The sequence below is a fragment of the Pelophylax lessonae genome, assembly GCF_965119305.1.
Source record: "Pelophylax lessonae genome assembly, chromosome: 6".
Taxonomy (NCBI): Eukaryota; Metazoa; Chordata; class Amphibia; order Anura; family Ranidae; genus Pelophylax; species Pelophylax lessonae.
The window spans coordinates 96,503,514-96,520,256 of NC_138773.1; the positions used below are offsets into that span (position 1 = coordinate 96,503,514).

Below are 16,743 nucleotides of genomic sequence, written 5' to 3' on the forward strand. Positions count from 1 at the left end.
CAATGAGGAGGGGAGTCCCAGGTAGCTTAGAAACTCCTGCAACATCACTGGATAAAGACGGACTCAGGTAAATATTAGGGGGCCTGAAGGGGGCTGCTGCACACAGAAGGTTTTTTTTTTATCTTAAAGCATACCTTCTGCCTTTACAATCCCTTTAAAGTCATGTGTGAATGGACACCCACGGCCCTGTGTGTCCATTCACACATGCAGCCGCTGCTCGGCCCCACCTCCTCTGGTCCCTGATTGGCTCACTGGCTCAACGGCTGCCGCTGACGCCAAAAGCTAATCAGGAGTGCGAGTCCCTGGAAAGGCAAGGCTCTTGTGGACATTGCAGGATGGAGAGGAGGCTCAGGAAAGTATTGGGGGGCTGCTGCACACAAAAGCTTTTTTTGTCTTTGTGCAAAGAATGAATGAAGGTAAAAAAACTTGTGCTTTTACAAACACTTTAATTTAAAATGTTTGGTGTTTACATCAGTGCAGAGCAGGGTTGCCAACTATCAGTAAATTTACTGTCAATTTGTAAAAATAAGTGATTTTTTTTTACAACTGTCTGTAAATATAAGGGGTTGATAATTTGTCGTGCTGTGTGGACTTTTTAAGTGTAAAGCATGCATATTATTTTTAGTGGTATTCTCAGTGTTTACATATTGTGTTTATACTGTTAAAAAATAAACTGTCTTAGTTTTTTTTTCTCCATAATTTTCATTATTTTCTGGATAAATTGTAAAACAAAAATGTTATCATACAGAATGTGTCAAACAGCACTTATTATTTTTAACAGTACTTATTAATTATTATTTTAATATTTCTATATTCCTTGTCAAAAACCCATTCTGAGTAATTTAGAGTATAATAAAATAAGATGGAAATAAGAATAAAATAAAAAACAAAAAATACAAAAATAGAGAGGTCTTAGTTTTTAATAGGAGTTCTGTAAATGTTTTTCAGGTTGTAAAAAATCTGCTCCAACAGTAAATTTAACATTTTTTCTTAGTAAAAAAATGCTACGGGAGGTTGACAACACTGGCGCAAAGATCACCAGAGTTTGGTAATGGAAGGCAACGCACATCCATTTTGTAAACATTTTCATGCGTTTTTTTGTGTAAACCGGCCCTAACATTTTTAGCGTCCATAGTAAAGGCAAAATTCCTGTTTAACCACTTGTCAACCTCCCGCCGCATATATACTGCAGCAAGCTGGCTCGGCTGCGCGAATCGCAGTACCTGTACGGTTATCCGCGGGAGCGCTCCTGGGGACGCGCTCTCGCCCCCTCTAGGCAGCGGGGACTCCGATGCACAGGACTGGTGGCACCGATTGCTGCCGGCCATCCGCGATCGCTCCCTGCTGAGAGAGAAGGATGGTCAGCTGTTGTAAACACAGCTGACCATTCTTCTCTCTGAAATGATCACAGAGCACCTGTAATCCTTCTATATACCGTAGGATCACAGGTCTCTATGATCATTTCACAAGTTCCTCCCCCCAGCCTAGGGGAAAACACTCCCCTAGGCTCACAATTAACCATTTTATCCCCCCTAGATTATTCCCTTCCATGCCAGTGTCATTATTACAGTAACAGTGCACTGATTACTGTAGTAATGTCACTGGTCCCCCCAAAAGTGTCAAAAATGTCAGTTAGGGGTCTGATCTGCCCGCCATGTCGCAGTCCCGCTAAAAATCACAGATCGCTGTCATTACTAGTAAAAAAAATAAAAAGGACATAAATCTTTCCTCTAGTTTGTAGACGTGATAACTTTTGGCAAACCTATCAAAATACACTTATTGTGATTTTTTTTTAACCAAAAATATGTAGTAGATAACAAATTGGCCTGAAACAGGGTGTCTTCAAACTATGGCCCTCCATTTGTTCAGGAGCTACAATTGCCACCATGCCTAGTCCTGTCTGTGAATGTCAGAGTTTTACAATGCCTCATGGGTTGTGTAGTTCCGCAACAGCTGGAGGGCCGTAGTTTGAAAATCCCTGACCTAAAAGGATGAAAAATATTGTTAAAACATTTTATTTTAATGTTATATAGCAGAATGTGAAAAAAATATATAATTTTTTCTGAATTGTTGCTATTTTTTGGTTTATAGCGCAAAAAAACAAAATAAAACGAAAAAACAATAAAATGAAGTGATCAATACCACCAAAAGAAAATTATTTTTGTGGGGGAAAAAAAGACATCAATTGTATTGCATGACAGCGCAATTGTCTGTTAAATTAACGCATTGCCGAATCGTAGAAAATGGCCTGCTTATTTGGGGGAAAATCCTTTCGGTCCAGAACTGATTGAAGTTTTTTTTTTTTTTTTTTTTTTCAGTTTACATTCTGTTGGACAAAAAAAAAAAAAGTTTTCTCTTTTCTTCTTTCTCAAGCTATAATAACCTGACCCGAAAGTATTTTTTTCAGAGGAGGAAGGGAACTCCCAGTGATCTGACACCCTGTCACTGGGGGTGTCTGGGAAGTCCCTGCTCCTTATAAGGGAATAACAATGATGTCAATGAGCTCCTGACAGTTGCCGGGAGTCCGGTGCCTGCAATACCCCAAAGCGGACAGCGGGTGGCGCCCGTGAGCAGCACATCACTTTCTTAATATTTTGAGGAATGCGGAACCAGAATAAGTCATTGGTTTGCAAGATAAAAAAGCCGAGTCCAGTTTGAATGGGAGAGAAAAGGAGGAGCTGAGTGTGGAGAGGAGAAGAAGAGTGCTGTGTAGACGGCTCCGGAGCAGGCACCTGCAGCCATGAGGAGCACGTGAATCCCCCCCGCCGGCTCCTTGTGTGTGTGAGAGAGGAGGGGAGATAAGAGGAAGATAAAAGGACACAGCTGTGCACCATGGCGGAAGAAAGGAACAAGAGAGCCCTGCTGGAGCTGGCCCAGAAACCTGGCAATACTGCATGTGCTGACTGTGGAGCTCCAGGTAAGACCCTCACCTTCTCCATTGTCTGAATGGGTCCCCCTGATACCAACCAATCACAGCATGCATTCATCTTCCCACACCTGCACTAGGAGAATGCTAGCAGGAGTGTGATTGGCTGATCAGGGAACCCTGCAATAGTTGATAACATGTTCAGTGAATTCCCAGGGATACTCTGCAGGTGAGGGTGGCAGCTCAGCACTTTATTGGGCTGCAAAATAAAAAAACATAGCTAACAATAACTAGAATCTAATACTATTATAATACAGTGTTACAATCCCATCACATCATATGGGATAAGAACTTCTAGCTGGACTCAGGGAATGAGACTCCCAACAGGAAGGGTTAAATGATCCTTGGTCTAGGGTTGCAGGGATACTTACTCTGTTCCTGGCTCTCTCCATCCCTCAGAGCGGTCCAGCATTGCCGCCTCACCTAAAGGTGATCATACACTATACAGGTTTACAGGTGACAGGTGATCATACACTATACAGGTTTACAGGTGACAGGTGATCATACACTATACAGGTTTACAGGTGACAGGTGATCATACACTATACAGGTTTACAGGTGACAGGTGATCATACACTATACAGGTTTACAGGTGATCCTACACTATACAGGTTTATAGGTGATCCTACATTATACAGGTTTACAGGTGATCATACACTATACAGGTTTATAGGTGATCCTACATTATACAGGTTTACAGGTGATCATACACTATACAGGTTTATAGGTGATCCTACATTATACAGGTTTACAGGTGACCATACACTATACAGGTTTACAGGTGATCATACACTATACAGGTTTACAGGTGATCCTACACTATACAGGTTTACAGGTGATCCTACATTATACAGGTTTACAGGTGATCCCACACTATACAGGTGATCATACACTATACAGGTTTACAGGTGATCATACACTATACAGGTGATCATACACTATACAGGTGATCATACACTATACAGGTTTACAGGTGATCCTACATTATACAGGTTTACAGGTGATCCTACATTATACAGGTTTACAGGTGATCCCACACTATACAGGTGATCATACACTATACAGGTTTACAGGTGATCATACACTATACAGGTGATCATACACTATACAGGTGATCATACACTATACAGGTTTACAGGTGATCCTACACTATGCAGGTTTACAGGTGATCATACACTATACAGGTTTACAGGTGATCCCACACTACGCAGGTTTACAGGTGATCATACACTATACAGGTTTACAGGTGATCCTACACTATACAGGTTTACAGGTGATCCTACACTATGCAGGTTTACAGGTGATCATACACTATACAGGTTTACAGGTGACAGGTGATCATACACTATACAGGTTTACAGGTGACAGGTGATCATACACTATACAGGTTTACAGGTGATCCTACACTATGCAGGTTTACAGGTGATCATACACTATACAGGTTTATAGGTGATCCTACATTATACAGGTTTACAGGTGATCATACACTATACAGGTTTATAGGTGATCCTACATTATACAGGTTTACAGGTGATCATACACTATACAGGTTTATAGGTGATCCTACATTATACAGGTTTACAGGTGATCATACACTATACAGGTTTATAGGTGATCCTACATTATACAGGTTTACAGGTGATCATACACTATACAGGTTTACAGGTGATCATACACTATACAGGTTTACAGGTGATCCTACACTATACAGGTGATCATACACTATACAGGTTTACAGGTGATCATACACTATACAGGTGATCATACACTATACAGGTGATCATACACTATACAGGTTTACAGGTGATCCTACATTATACAGGTTTACAGGTGATCCTACATTATACAGGTTTACAGGTGATCCCACACTATACAGGTGATCATACACTATACAGGTTTACAGGTGATCATACACTATACAGGTGATCATACACTATAAAGGTGATCATACACTATACAGGTTTACAGGTGATCCTACACTATGCAGGTTTACAGGTGATCATACACTATACAGGTTTACAGGTGATCCCACACTACGCAGGTTTACAGGTGATCATACACTATACAGGTTTACAGGTGATCCTACACTATACAGGTTTACAGGTGATCCTACACTATGCAGGTTTACAGGTGATCATACACTATACAGGTTTACAGGTGACAGGTGATCATACACTATACAGGTTTACAGGTGACAGGTGATCATACACTATACAGGTTTACAGGTGACAGGTGATCATACACTATACAGGTTTACAGGTGATCCTACACTATGCAGGTTTACAGGTGATCATACACTATACAGGTTTATAGGTGATCCTACATTATACAGGTTTACAGGTGATCATACACTATACAGGTTTATAGGTGATCCTACATTATACAGGTTTACAGGTGATCATACACTATACAGGTTTATAGGTGATCCTACATTATACAGGTTTACAGGTGATCATACACTATACAGGTTTACAGGTGATCATACACTATACAGGTTTACAGGTGATCCTACACTATACAGGTTTACAGGTGATCCTACATTATACAGGTTTACAGGTGATCCCACACTATACAGGTGATCATACACTATACAGGTTTACAGGTGATCATACACTATACAGGTGATCATACACTATACAGGTGATCATACACTATACAGGTTTACAGGTGATCCTACACTATACAGGTTTACAGGTGATCCTACATTATACAGGTTTACAGGTGATCCCACACTATACAGGTGATCATACACTATACAGGTTTACAGGTGATCATACACTATACAGGTGATCATACACTATACAGGTGATCATACACTATACAGGTTTACAGGTGATCCTACACTATGCAGGTTTACAGGTGATCATACACTATACAGGTTTACAGGTGATCCCACACTACGCAGGTTTACAGGTGATCATACACTATACAGGTTTACAGGTGATCCTACACTATACAGGTTTACAGGTGATCCTACACTATGCAGGTTTACAGGTGATCCCACACTACGCAGGTTTACAGGTGATCATACACTATACAAACATATTTTTTTTTTCATTTCTTTTTTTTTTTTTTAAATTAGATGTATATGACAAAACATAGCCTTTGGGCATTCCCAAATACATAAAACATAGAACTACTAATAACATCTCGTATTATTGAACCCCTCCCCCCCCCCCAAAAATAAGGGGGGAAAGAAACAACACACCTTCCATACACCTCGCTCTGTCATTCTTATAAAATCACTTCAAGGGTTGATGAATTCTAAAGCCTCGTACACACGCAACGATTATCGGCCGACCGATCGGCCGTCTTTTGTCCAGTGTTGTTGTGTTGGTTGAAATGTGCTCTAGACTTGCACTGGACTTTTGTTGGCCAACAAAAACCAACTGCAGAAGTGATGTCATGTTCTGGTTTACTTTCCGTGTGTTTTTTCTTCTCTGAGCATGCCCAGTCTTGCTCATCTGATTTTTGTGTGCCGAAATTTGTACTGACTGACGAAAAATCGGCCGTTGTGGTGACGGCCAACAAAAATTTTATAGCATGCACACCAGATTTTATTCGGCCGAAAAGTCGCAGTAGGTTGTCGGAAGCATCATACTAACAAGCCGACAATCGGCCGATCGGATGTTGGCCGAAAATTCATGGCCAACAATCGTTGCGTGTGTACGAGGCTTTAAGGAGATTCCTGTTCCCTCTCAACCACCAGGATAATGTATCGGAAAAATATTAGCTTGTTTTTAGAATCCTACCTGAGCAAATGTAATGTGAGTCCTCGCAGAGCACTATACAGATTTAAAGGTGCCCATACACTATACAAATTTAACCACTTGCCGATCAACCGCCATACATATACTGTGGCAGTTCAGCTCTGTCCAGCTAAACAACTTACCTGTACATCACTTCGCGAGAGCGCTAGCGGGGGCCAGCGCGTGTACTCATTCGCCACAGGGGAAGCCAATTTGTGGGTCCGGCAGCCGCGATTGATGCCCGTGGAGACAGAACAGAACAGCGGTCTGCCGTTGTAAGCACCCCCTAGGGACACATTTAACCCTTTGTTCGCCCCTGGTGTTAACCCCTTCCCTGCCAGTGTCATTAATACAGTAACAGTGCATATTTTTAGTCCCCAAAAGTGTCAAAAAATGTCAGTTAGGTGTCCGATCTGTCCACCGCAATGTCGCAGTCCCTCTAAAAATCGCTGATCGCCGCCATTACTAGTAAAAAAAAACAATTTTAAATAAATAAAAAGGACATAAATCTTTTCCCTAGTTTGTAGACGTGATAACTTTTGCGCAAACCAATCAATATACACTGCATGATGCCCCCGTGAAGAAGTCGGAAATGACGAAACGCGTCAGAGCGTGGCTATACGGCGTCCACGTTCTCCAATTCAAACTAGAGAGAGGATGGTCTGGAGACCACTCGGTCCGGCGTTCACCGCAGACCACCGCAGACTACACAAACAGGTTTACCAGCACCCTCATCCTCATCCGCAGTGTTTGAACAATGTTTATTTTGTTTTGTGAAAAAGTGAGTGTGATACTTTAGGATATTTTAATAAATCTTGTATTTTAAACGGTATCACGCTATGGAAGTGTTTTTGTTTTTGTCTTCCACACAAAATATCTGAGAGGAGTGTTTGCAGCACAGGGCAGAGATCTGAATGAAGCTAGCTTTTGGTCAAATGCTGTGGTTGCCTAGTCATCATTTAGACATCTGTCCCAGCACTGGAGGTGGTGGCAAGCAAGGGTGTCCCTTAACTCACACCATTGATCCTGCATGAATGCACTTTATATGGACTCCTCATGAATGCACCTTTTATTGCTCTATGCACTTTATATTAATGAACTATATGGACTCCTATTGATGTGATTTTATGTGTTTTTTTTTATCTCATGTTATTTATGCATTTTATCAGATCTATTTATTTGGAGTAATCACATTGTAATTGCAGTGTGTTATAGTGGGAGGTCATCACCATCCCTGCGCTACTGAAATTCCAGTTAAAGAGCCAGTTCTTTTTTGGTGAATTTTATTATACATTTATTACTCATTTAAGTAGCAGCATTATTATCTTCACTCAGGTGATTTTGTTATTTCCTAAGCGCAGTGGATCACATAATTATCTATTTATTTAGTTTTATTATGTGATATTTATATACAAGTTCTGCTTTACGTTGAACTCCTCCCACTACACTAATAAATGGCATACATAGAGGGCAGGTCAGATATTTGTGTTTTTCTATAAAATTTATCGTACAGTATGCAAAGTGTCAATTCACTACCGGCAAATATTGCAAATTCAGTAATTATCTGCAGTAAAAAAATGTGATATTACATTACATTAAGGTCAATTCATTAAAAAAATAAATTTGTTAATAATCTCGTGGTCCAGCCACTCACTATTTACAACTATAATAATTAGGAATTTAAACATTTAACAGTGGTATTCCTAACATTGCTAAATGTGACATTTCCAGCTCAGGAATGCTGCTTGTTGGTGAACCTGCACCTGCTGGCATCTTCCCAACCAATGACTCATCCCTTTCCTGCACTTTTACCTGGCAGCCAGAGATTCCTGGCTTACAGGTGAATGTAAGTAGAGGAGCAAGGACAGTATTTGAAAAAAGGGGGGGGGGTCTACCATATTCCATACTAAGCCCCTGGGGCATAGAGAGTGGGGAGTGAACACTCGTTCTGGTGATATGGGGGGGGGGGGGGGGGGGTGGTGGTACAGCAGCTTGAATGGAGCACATGCACAATCCAGTATAAAATGCAGAGACAGAAATACACTGGGCCAAGCTGGGCAGAGGGCTTGTCTGCAAGAGGCACAGGGAGGGCAGTACACTGATCTTCCAGCTGCACACTGGGGGGGGGGGCTAATTAAATCTTGTATAATAATATTTTTCTTTCAGTTTCACTCCTCTCAGTGATAATGGTAACAAAGAGAGCTGGTAAATTGTCTTAAAGGAGACTCAGACAGCAAAAAAGATCTGACAGTTGTTCTACGGTAATTCCTTTCCAATTTAACCACTTGCCTACTGTGCACTTAAACACCCTTCCCATCCAGGCCATTTTTCAGCTTTCAGCGCTCGCACACTTTGAATGACAATTGCACGGTCATGCTACACTGTACCCATATGAAATTTTTATCATTTTTTTCACACAAACAGAGATTTCTTTTGGTGGTATTTAATCACCTCTGGGTTTTTTATTTTTTACAAAAAAAAAGAACAAAGACAGAAAATTTTGAAGAAAAAAAAAAAAGTTTTTCTTATTTTCTGCGAGTAAATTTTGAAAATAAATTTTTCTCCCTCACTGATGTGCGCTGATGAGGCTGCACTGATGGACACTGATAGGCTGCACTGATGGGCACTGATGAGGTGGCACTTATGGGCACTGATGAGGTGGCACTTATGGGCACTGATGAGGAGGTACTAATATGCCGCACTGATGAGCACTGATAGGCGGCACTGATAGGCGGCACTGAGAGGTGGCACTGCTGGGCACTGAGAGGTGGCACTGCTGGGCACTGACGGGCGGCACTGACGGGCGGCACTGATAGGCGGCACTGATGGGCACTGGCGGATGGCACTGATGGACACTGACGGGTGGCACTGATGAGCACTGATGGGCGGCACTGATGAGCACTGATGGGCAGCACCATCAGTGCCCACACTCAGTGCCCATAGTGCTGCCAGTCAGTGCTCATCAGTGCCTAGATGAGCAGGCACTGATGGGCACTGACTGACAGCACTATGGGCACTGATTGTGGGCATTGATGGGGGCACTGATGGTGGGCACTGATGGGGGGGCAATGTGTGTGGTTTTTTTACCTTTAGTAATCAGGGCACTGGTGATCAGTGCCCTGATTACATTCCTGTGTGTCCCCAGCGGCTGTCGGCTCCCCCTCCTTCCTCACACTGCAGTGTCTGTGTGAGGAAGGTGTCCAAGGGACACGGCCGACACAGATTCTCCCCGATGCGCGCTCGCGGGAGCGCGCGGGGGGCGTGTCACTGGAGGCCGTTTAAAAACGGCCTCCCGAAAATTCGAGTCCGCGCTGCAGCCGTATATAGGCTGTAGCGCGGATGGGAGAAAGTTAAAAAATAGACTCCCTCCAGAGGTGGCTCTGGCCAGCTCAGTAGCTTGCTTTAAAAAAGGTCTGGATTAAGGTCTGGATTCTTTCCTAGGTGTACTTAATAAAATAATAATACTAATATATTTATAGGTAAAGTTGATCCAGGGAATATCCGATTGCCTCTCGGAGGGATCAGGAAGGAACATTTTCCCCTGCTGTAGCAAATTGGATCATGCTTTGCTGGGGATTTTTGCCTTCCTCCTGGATCCATTGTGGGTATAGGATTGTATGGTTGTGTTTTCCATTGGTTGAGCCAGATGGACTTGTGTCTTTTTTTTTTTTTTTTTTTCAACCTGACTAACTATGTAACTATGTAAAATGCCTTTAGTTCTACTTTAACAAGAATTTAACCCTTGCAGTGCAGGGTGTTCTATTGCAAGGGTATTTTTTTGTGTAATTCCCAAAGTTTCACTAAACGTAATGGAAATTGATGAAATTGCACAGAGAAGCCCTGATCCCTTCTCTTCTGGGGTCCCTTGCCGGCGCTCCTGCTCTTCTCGGGGTGTCACCATGGGAAGCTGCTTCTTATAATGGCACAGTAAGGGGGTGAGGTGGATGATACTGTTACCCTAAACATTTTTTACGCTAATGCAGGAAATGCTTTAGGGTAAAAGAAAAGTTTTTAGGCTTTAGAACCACTTAAACCACTTGCCAACTCCCCCACGTACATATACTATGGGGCGACTGCTCTTCTGCATGAAATCACGACCAGCTCCCGCTGTGATTGGACACAGCAGGAGCCAATCAGTTGGTCCGGCAGACCCGATGTTCACCCTTCACTAGAGAAGCAGAATGATGGTCTGCCTATGTAAACAACGGATCTCGGTCTTCTCGCAGCCAAAGCACTCCCCACATAGTAATCATACCCTAGAGGACCATTTATCCCTTTGATCACCCCTAATGTTAACCCCTTTCCTTTTAGTACAGTGACAGTGCTTTTTTTTTTTTTTTTTTATAGTACTGATCACTGTATTGGTGTCACTGGTCCCCAAAAAGTGTCACTTGGTGTCAGATTTCTTCGCCGCATTCCCGCCAAAAATTGCTGATCGCTGCCATTACTAGTAGAAAGAATAAAAATTTCATAAATCCATCCCATAGTTTGTAGATGCTATAACTTTTGTGCAAACCAATCAATATACACTTATTGGGATTTTACTTTTTACCAAAAACGTAGCAGAATACATATTGGCTTAAATTGATAAAAAAAATTGATCATTTTTTACATTTTTTTTTTTTTAATTTATTGGGTGTGTTATATAGCAGATAGTAATTATTATTTATTTTTATTTTTTTGTACGGAAAAAAAAAAAAAACGCAGAGGTCATAAAATACCACCAAAAGAAAGCTCTATTTATGGGAAAAAAAGAACATACACTTTATTTGGGTAAAGGGCCGCATGACTGCACAATTGCCAGTTAAATTAACGCATTGCCGTATCGCAAAAAAATAGTCTGGTCATGAAGGGGGGTAAACTTTCCGGAGCTGAAGTGGTTAACCTGTCAGTGGTCATAGGGTCCTTTTACACGGGCTGAGCAGGCGGATGAACGCTAAGTCTCTGCTCTCTGTGCAGAGACAGACCTATCAGAGTCCCTCTCTCCTCTATGGGGAGATCGGATGAAAATGGACAGCCCGTTTTTCATCCGATCCTCCAGACGGATGGAAAATACGGTTACCATAAGTCTGGATTTCATGGACCGGACCGGATCGGATAGCAGCGAGTGTCAGCAGACATGTCTCTGCTAACATCTGCTGCCCAATAGAGGTGCATGGAGAATCCGATCAGGTCTGCCTGAAAAACTGACGGGCGGACCTGATGAGAAAGCCTGTGTGAAAGGGGCCTATGGCTAATTGGTGTAAATGTATACTGTACATAAACTGGTTTATTTCCACGTAGAAGCGGTGCTGATTTCATATGTCGGTGATGGCATTCTTTGCTCTTTTTTAAAATATTTCTTGTATTACTTTCTGTTGCTGTTATGAGTAAGCCGCAAGATAATGATCTTTCATCTTACCCTTCCGAGATAATGTTTCACTTTACTAATCAGAAGATGTGTTTTTCTCAGCTGTTAGAATATTATACCCGAGGTCACTGTGTATCTAAACTCAAGAACAAAAATGTAAAATATTGCAGCTTACCATACTTAAGATGCGGAGGCTGCATCAGTTTTTTCCTTTTTAGGCCTTTTTTCTGTTATTTTAACCTCTTGTCTTGGGGTGGCTACACTCACTCCTCCACTGTATCTATGGAGGAGCTGTGTAGCCACAACCTTGGATAGCAGCTTTGTCAATTGGTAAAGAGGGTAGTGGTAGATGGACTATAGTACATTTTAGAAGGACTTTATGTAGGTAAAGTAACTAATAAATGAAAGCCCAACTCCAGCTAACACTTGTAAGCCTTTACATCAGGCATGTCCAACCTGTGGCCCGAGGGCCGCATGCGGCCCGGAACTGCAGGCAATGCGGCCCACTGCCCCCTGACAATTTTTTTTTTTTTGCTGGGGAGGAAGGAAATCGGGTCGGGGGCATGGCCACAGCAGCTTCCAACTAATGGTAGGCAGAGGCTGCCTCAGAGGGGAGGGGAGCATGTGTAGTGTTTATGACTCCTACCACCATGACCACTTCAAATCACTGAAGTGATCATGGTGGTTAGAGTGTTCCTTTAATATCTCTCAGAAGAAGTAAACCTCTGTATACTGATTTCAGTTCATTTGATCATCCTCTAGTTGTGTTAAATTAGTGCAGGGGGCGCGGCGGCGCGGGAAGGGCGCAGCAGCATTTTATTACTTTATATGCGGCCCGAGAAAATTTCTCTACACTCAATGTGGCCCAGAGAAGCCAAAAGGTTGGACACCCATGCTTTACATAAACCGTTTTTTTTTTTTTTTTTTTTTTGGAATTTGTTTTAGCTATATGGGATAAAGGTTTTTACATAAATGAATAAAAACTGACCATTGCAAGCACCCCTGTCAGTGTTAAATGGTTTGTCTCACCACTAACTTCCACTTTGCTGGGCAGCCTGGCAAGTGGAATGAAGTAACAGGCTTACTGGCAGGATTGGCGGATATGACACACACATGTAACAGTAAGACTGTTGTGGTAATACTATTGATGGACTGCAGCATACAGTATGTTATTTTTGATTTTGTCCTTAGTTCCATTTTTAATGAGAACCCAGTGACTGACCCCAAGCTCCATCCTGGGAATTATAGGTAGGGGAGATTGCATTGGCAGCATTTGCACTGACATGGTTGTATTAGTTGGCTGCTTTGTGTAAAAGGGATAGATTACCTGGGATGTTGATTTCCAAAACTGGGCAGCACAGACAAATGTGGTATGATTGAAAGAGGAAATGCTGTGCAAGAAGTCTGAGCTGGCACGCTTCCTAGACTGTGTGTAAATTGGTAAGTGTTAGCCCAGGGAAGATGAGTAGATAATATATCAGTGCTTGCATCTTGTGACTTGTTGATACTAAAGTTTGACATAGACAGACATAAATGCTTTATCCGACTGCCTTGGGGGTATGTGTCAGATCAACATGTACACTTGGCCAGAGCAAACATGCATGTTTATCTCACATGTATGGCCAGCTTGAGAACTATGTCAGACAGGTGCTTATTGCTCAAGGCTACATGTAGCATATTTTGTTTGTTTTTGCAAGAAGTAGCATTGCAGCATGTGAGTCTGTCAACATGCTTTCATACAAATGTGCTGACGTCACTTTTTCCTACATGATGTGTCATACCTGTGAGTGGTGGAGGTGGCTACAGATTCATCAAGCCTCTCACTGAAAGTAATTGCAGACAACTAGCTATTCTAACACGGGATGAAAAGTTTTTTTGGGTGACAGGTTCTCTTTTATGAGATCTGGAGTCTTTTAGACCCTTGATGACTCACCTGTACTGTTGAAGCTAATGGAGCGCAGATTGTGTTCTATTAGCTTCTTCCCCAGCCAGATTGGCTAGGTAAAAAACAGTGATTATGGCTAGCGGCTATAGTAGCCAATAGCAATAATCGCAAGAGAATCGGGAAGGCTGGTTGTACCCAAGTTGATTAATTGAACAACTTGATACATTCAGCCTGGCCATTAACAGTTCGAAGCTCGGCTGGTTTCTGCTGAACCGGCCAAGATTCGAAACTGTGTATGGCCGACCTTAGCCTGTTACATTGAGTGCAGTCTTTTGAGTGGATCACCTCTCCTAATATGAATATGCCTATCTCCTGGATGGAGCACTCAGCTGTCTCCTGACGGAAGCACTGCACTATGGCCAGGTCCTTGCTTATACCGAGTGTGCACACCTTCATACTCACACTGCTTGCAAGTCTCCAGTAAAACCTGGACATAGGATTGGAGACTTTTTCCCACCCAAAACTCTTTGAAGTCTTCAAGCTCCAGATCCTGATCTGGGATTACCAAACCCAGAGGACACTGACAAGCCAGTGATCTCCACTCAGAAAGAATGCCCTGAGCCCCTCCAACTCTAACTTTGAGAATCCTGTGGTCTCTTTGCCTATACTCACACATTGGCAGGGCCTAGCACTGTCACATGGGGCAGAATCGCTCTGAACTTGTTCAGAAAAGCTTTTAGTCAGCCATGACACCTTCTTCCAAGATACAGCTTTAATAAAAGAAATATGAAGAAAAAAAAATCCTTCTAGGTATGCTGTGTGCTTGGGAACGCAACAAACGTATAATGGGGTTATTAACCCTTTGTCGCTTTAAGGGGTTGTGAATTCCGGAAAACGGAGCTTGTGACCATGTGACTGCCGTGATGGTGGTCACATGATCGGGAGCTTTTCGTGAGCCGCACAGGATGCACGCTCTTGGCACCGCTCTATCAGCGCTAATGCACGCAAATACGTGGCCACTCAGGGCCAAGGCCTGGCCGCCACGAGGCTGCATATTTGCATGCACTTGGCACCTAGGGTTAGAAAAAATTCACAAAAGTGGAAATACACTTTAAGGTCTCTTTCAGACGGCCGCTCCGCTGTGTTTGTCCGCTGCGGGCCTTTTTTTTTTTCACGGAGCGGATGACAGTTGTGTCATCCGCTCCGTGTGTCCGCATATCATCCCATCCGTTTGCGGATGATATGCGGACATAATGTAAGTCTATGGGCATTGCGGATGTCAGCGGATGACACAGCTGACATCCGATTTTCCTTCCTTTCCGTTTTTTGAACGGAGGAAAAATAGGGTTCTGTTCCGTTCCAAAAAACGGAACAGAACTGAAAGGAAGAAAATTAGATGTCAGCGGATGGTATTCCGCTGACATCCGCAATGCCATTGACTTACATTATGTCCGCAAATCATCCACAAAAAAATAGGATGATTTGCGGACATACGGAGCGGCCGTGTGAAAGAGCCCTAAAGAACATTCAAACCTGTTTTACATCAATCCATGCGATACAAATGTGTTCAGTATTATGGGCCACAGGCACAGAAGCAGCTTCACTTCTATGAACTGTTGACTGAGTGAAGACTTTCACACAGATGGTGAGGTGTGGTAAAAGTAGGTGGGTGATTCACAGTTGTACCCCACTGCCCACCTAAACAAGGATGTGTAGCCAATCAGAGCTGTACACATTCCCCCTGTCGCATTCTGGGGGCAGTACTGCAGCTAACTTCAGTGTGATTTTCTCTTTTCAACATTAAAACAAGCAGCTATTGACTCCTAGCTGCCTGTCAAACACCTTCTAAAAAGTGATCCAACGCATGCCGGATGTTTAGACAAGCCCTTAGTTTGCATCCCAGTAGTAGCTGCACGATTAATCATTAAAAAATCGTGATCTCGTTTCACCCCCCTCACGATCCTAAAACGGCATGTCCTCGATTCTCACAGAACTGTTCTCCTCTCACTCACAGCTGTCAAAAAAAAAAAAGCCTCTGGCAAATGTCTATCAACATTGTTAAGGCTGCTAGATAAGTATAAACACAATGCTTTACAATGTATCATTTCCTTCTTTTAGATCAAAGGAATGAATTTCCCTCTGTAAGTGAGGACACTTTAACCTCTTAAAGACCAGGCCTTTTTCTGACATTTGTTGCTTACAAGTTAAAATTAGTATTTTTTGCTATAAAATTACTTAGAACCCCCAAACATTATATACATTTCTTTTAGCAGAGAGCCTAGAGAATAAAATGGCGATTGTTGCAATCTTTTTTGTCGCACTCTATTTGTGCAGAAGTCTTTCAAACGCAGTTTTTTGGAAAAAAATACACTTTTTTAAAAACAAAACTAAACAGTAAAGTTAGCCCAATTTTTTTGTATAATGTAAAAGATGATGTTACGCAGAGAATCGTGATCTTTATTCTTAGGCCCCTCAGATCAGTTCAGATCTGCCTGTCTGTTTTTTTGGCGGATCTGAACGGTCCCCCCATGCATCCCTATGGGGCATCGGATGTCAGCGGAGACATATCCGCTGACATTCGATCCGATCCGTCAAATCTGGACGGATGGAAACCCTATTTTCCATACGTCCAGTGGATGGGATCGGATGAGAACGGACCGACGGTCCATTCCCATCCGATTTCCCCCATAGAGATGCATGGGGAACTGACAGCTGTGTATCCGCACACAGCGCGGAGACACAGCTGTTATCCTCCTGCTCAGCAGGGGATCTGCGGATCGATCCCCCGCTGAGAAAAACGGACGGAGTGTGTGAAAGGAGCCTAAGCAAAAAA

At 42.6% G+C, this 16,743-nt stretch overlaps 1 protein-coding gene across 1 annotated transcript in view; it reads left to right on the forward strand.

Annotated features, from left to right (window-relative positions):
* Nucleotides 1–2,616: 2,616 nt before the first annotated feature.
* Nucleotides 2,617–16,743, forward strand: part of ADAP1 (ArfGAP with dual PH domains 1) — a 304,117-nt gene continuing 289,990 nt past the window's right edge. Inside the window, exon 1 of the mRNA XM_082260649.1 lies at nt 2,617–2,917. Within this exon, the coding sequence (XP_082116775.1) occupies nt 2,833–2,917 (85 nt within the window). The 5' untranslated portion in view covers nt 2,617–2,832. The remainder of the gene's footprint in view (nt 2,918–16,743) is intronic.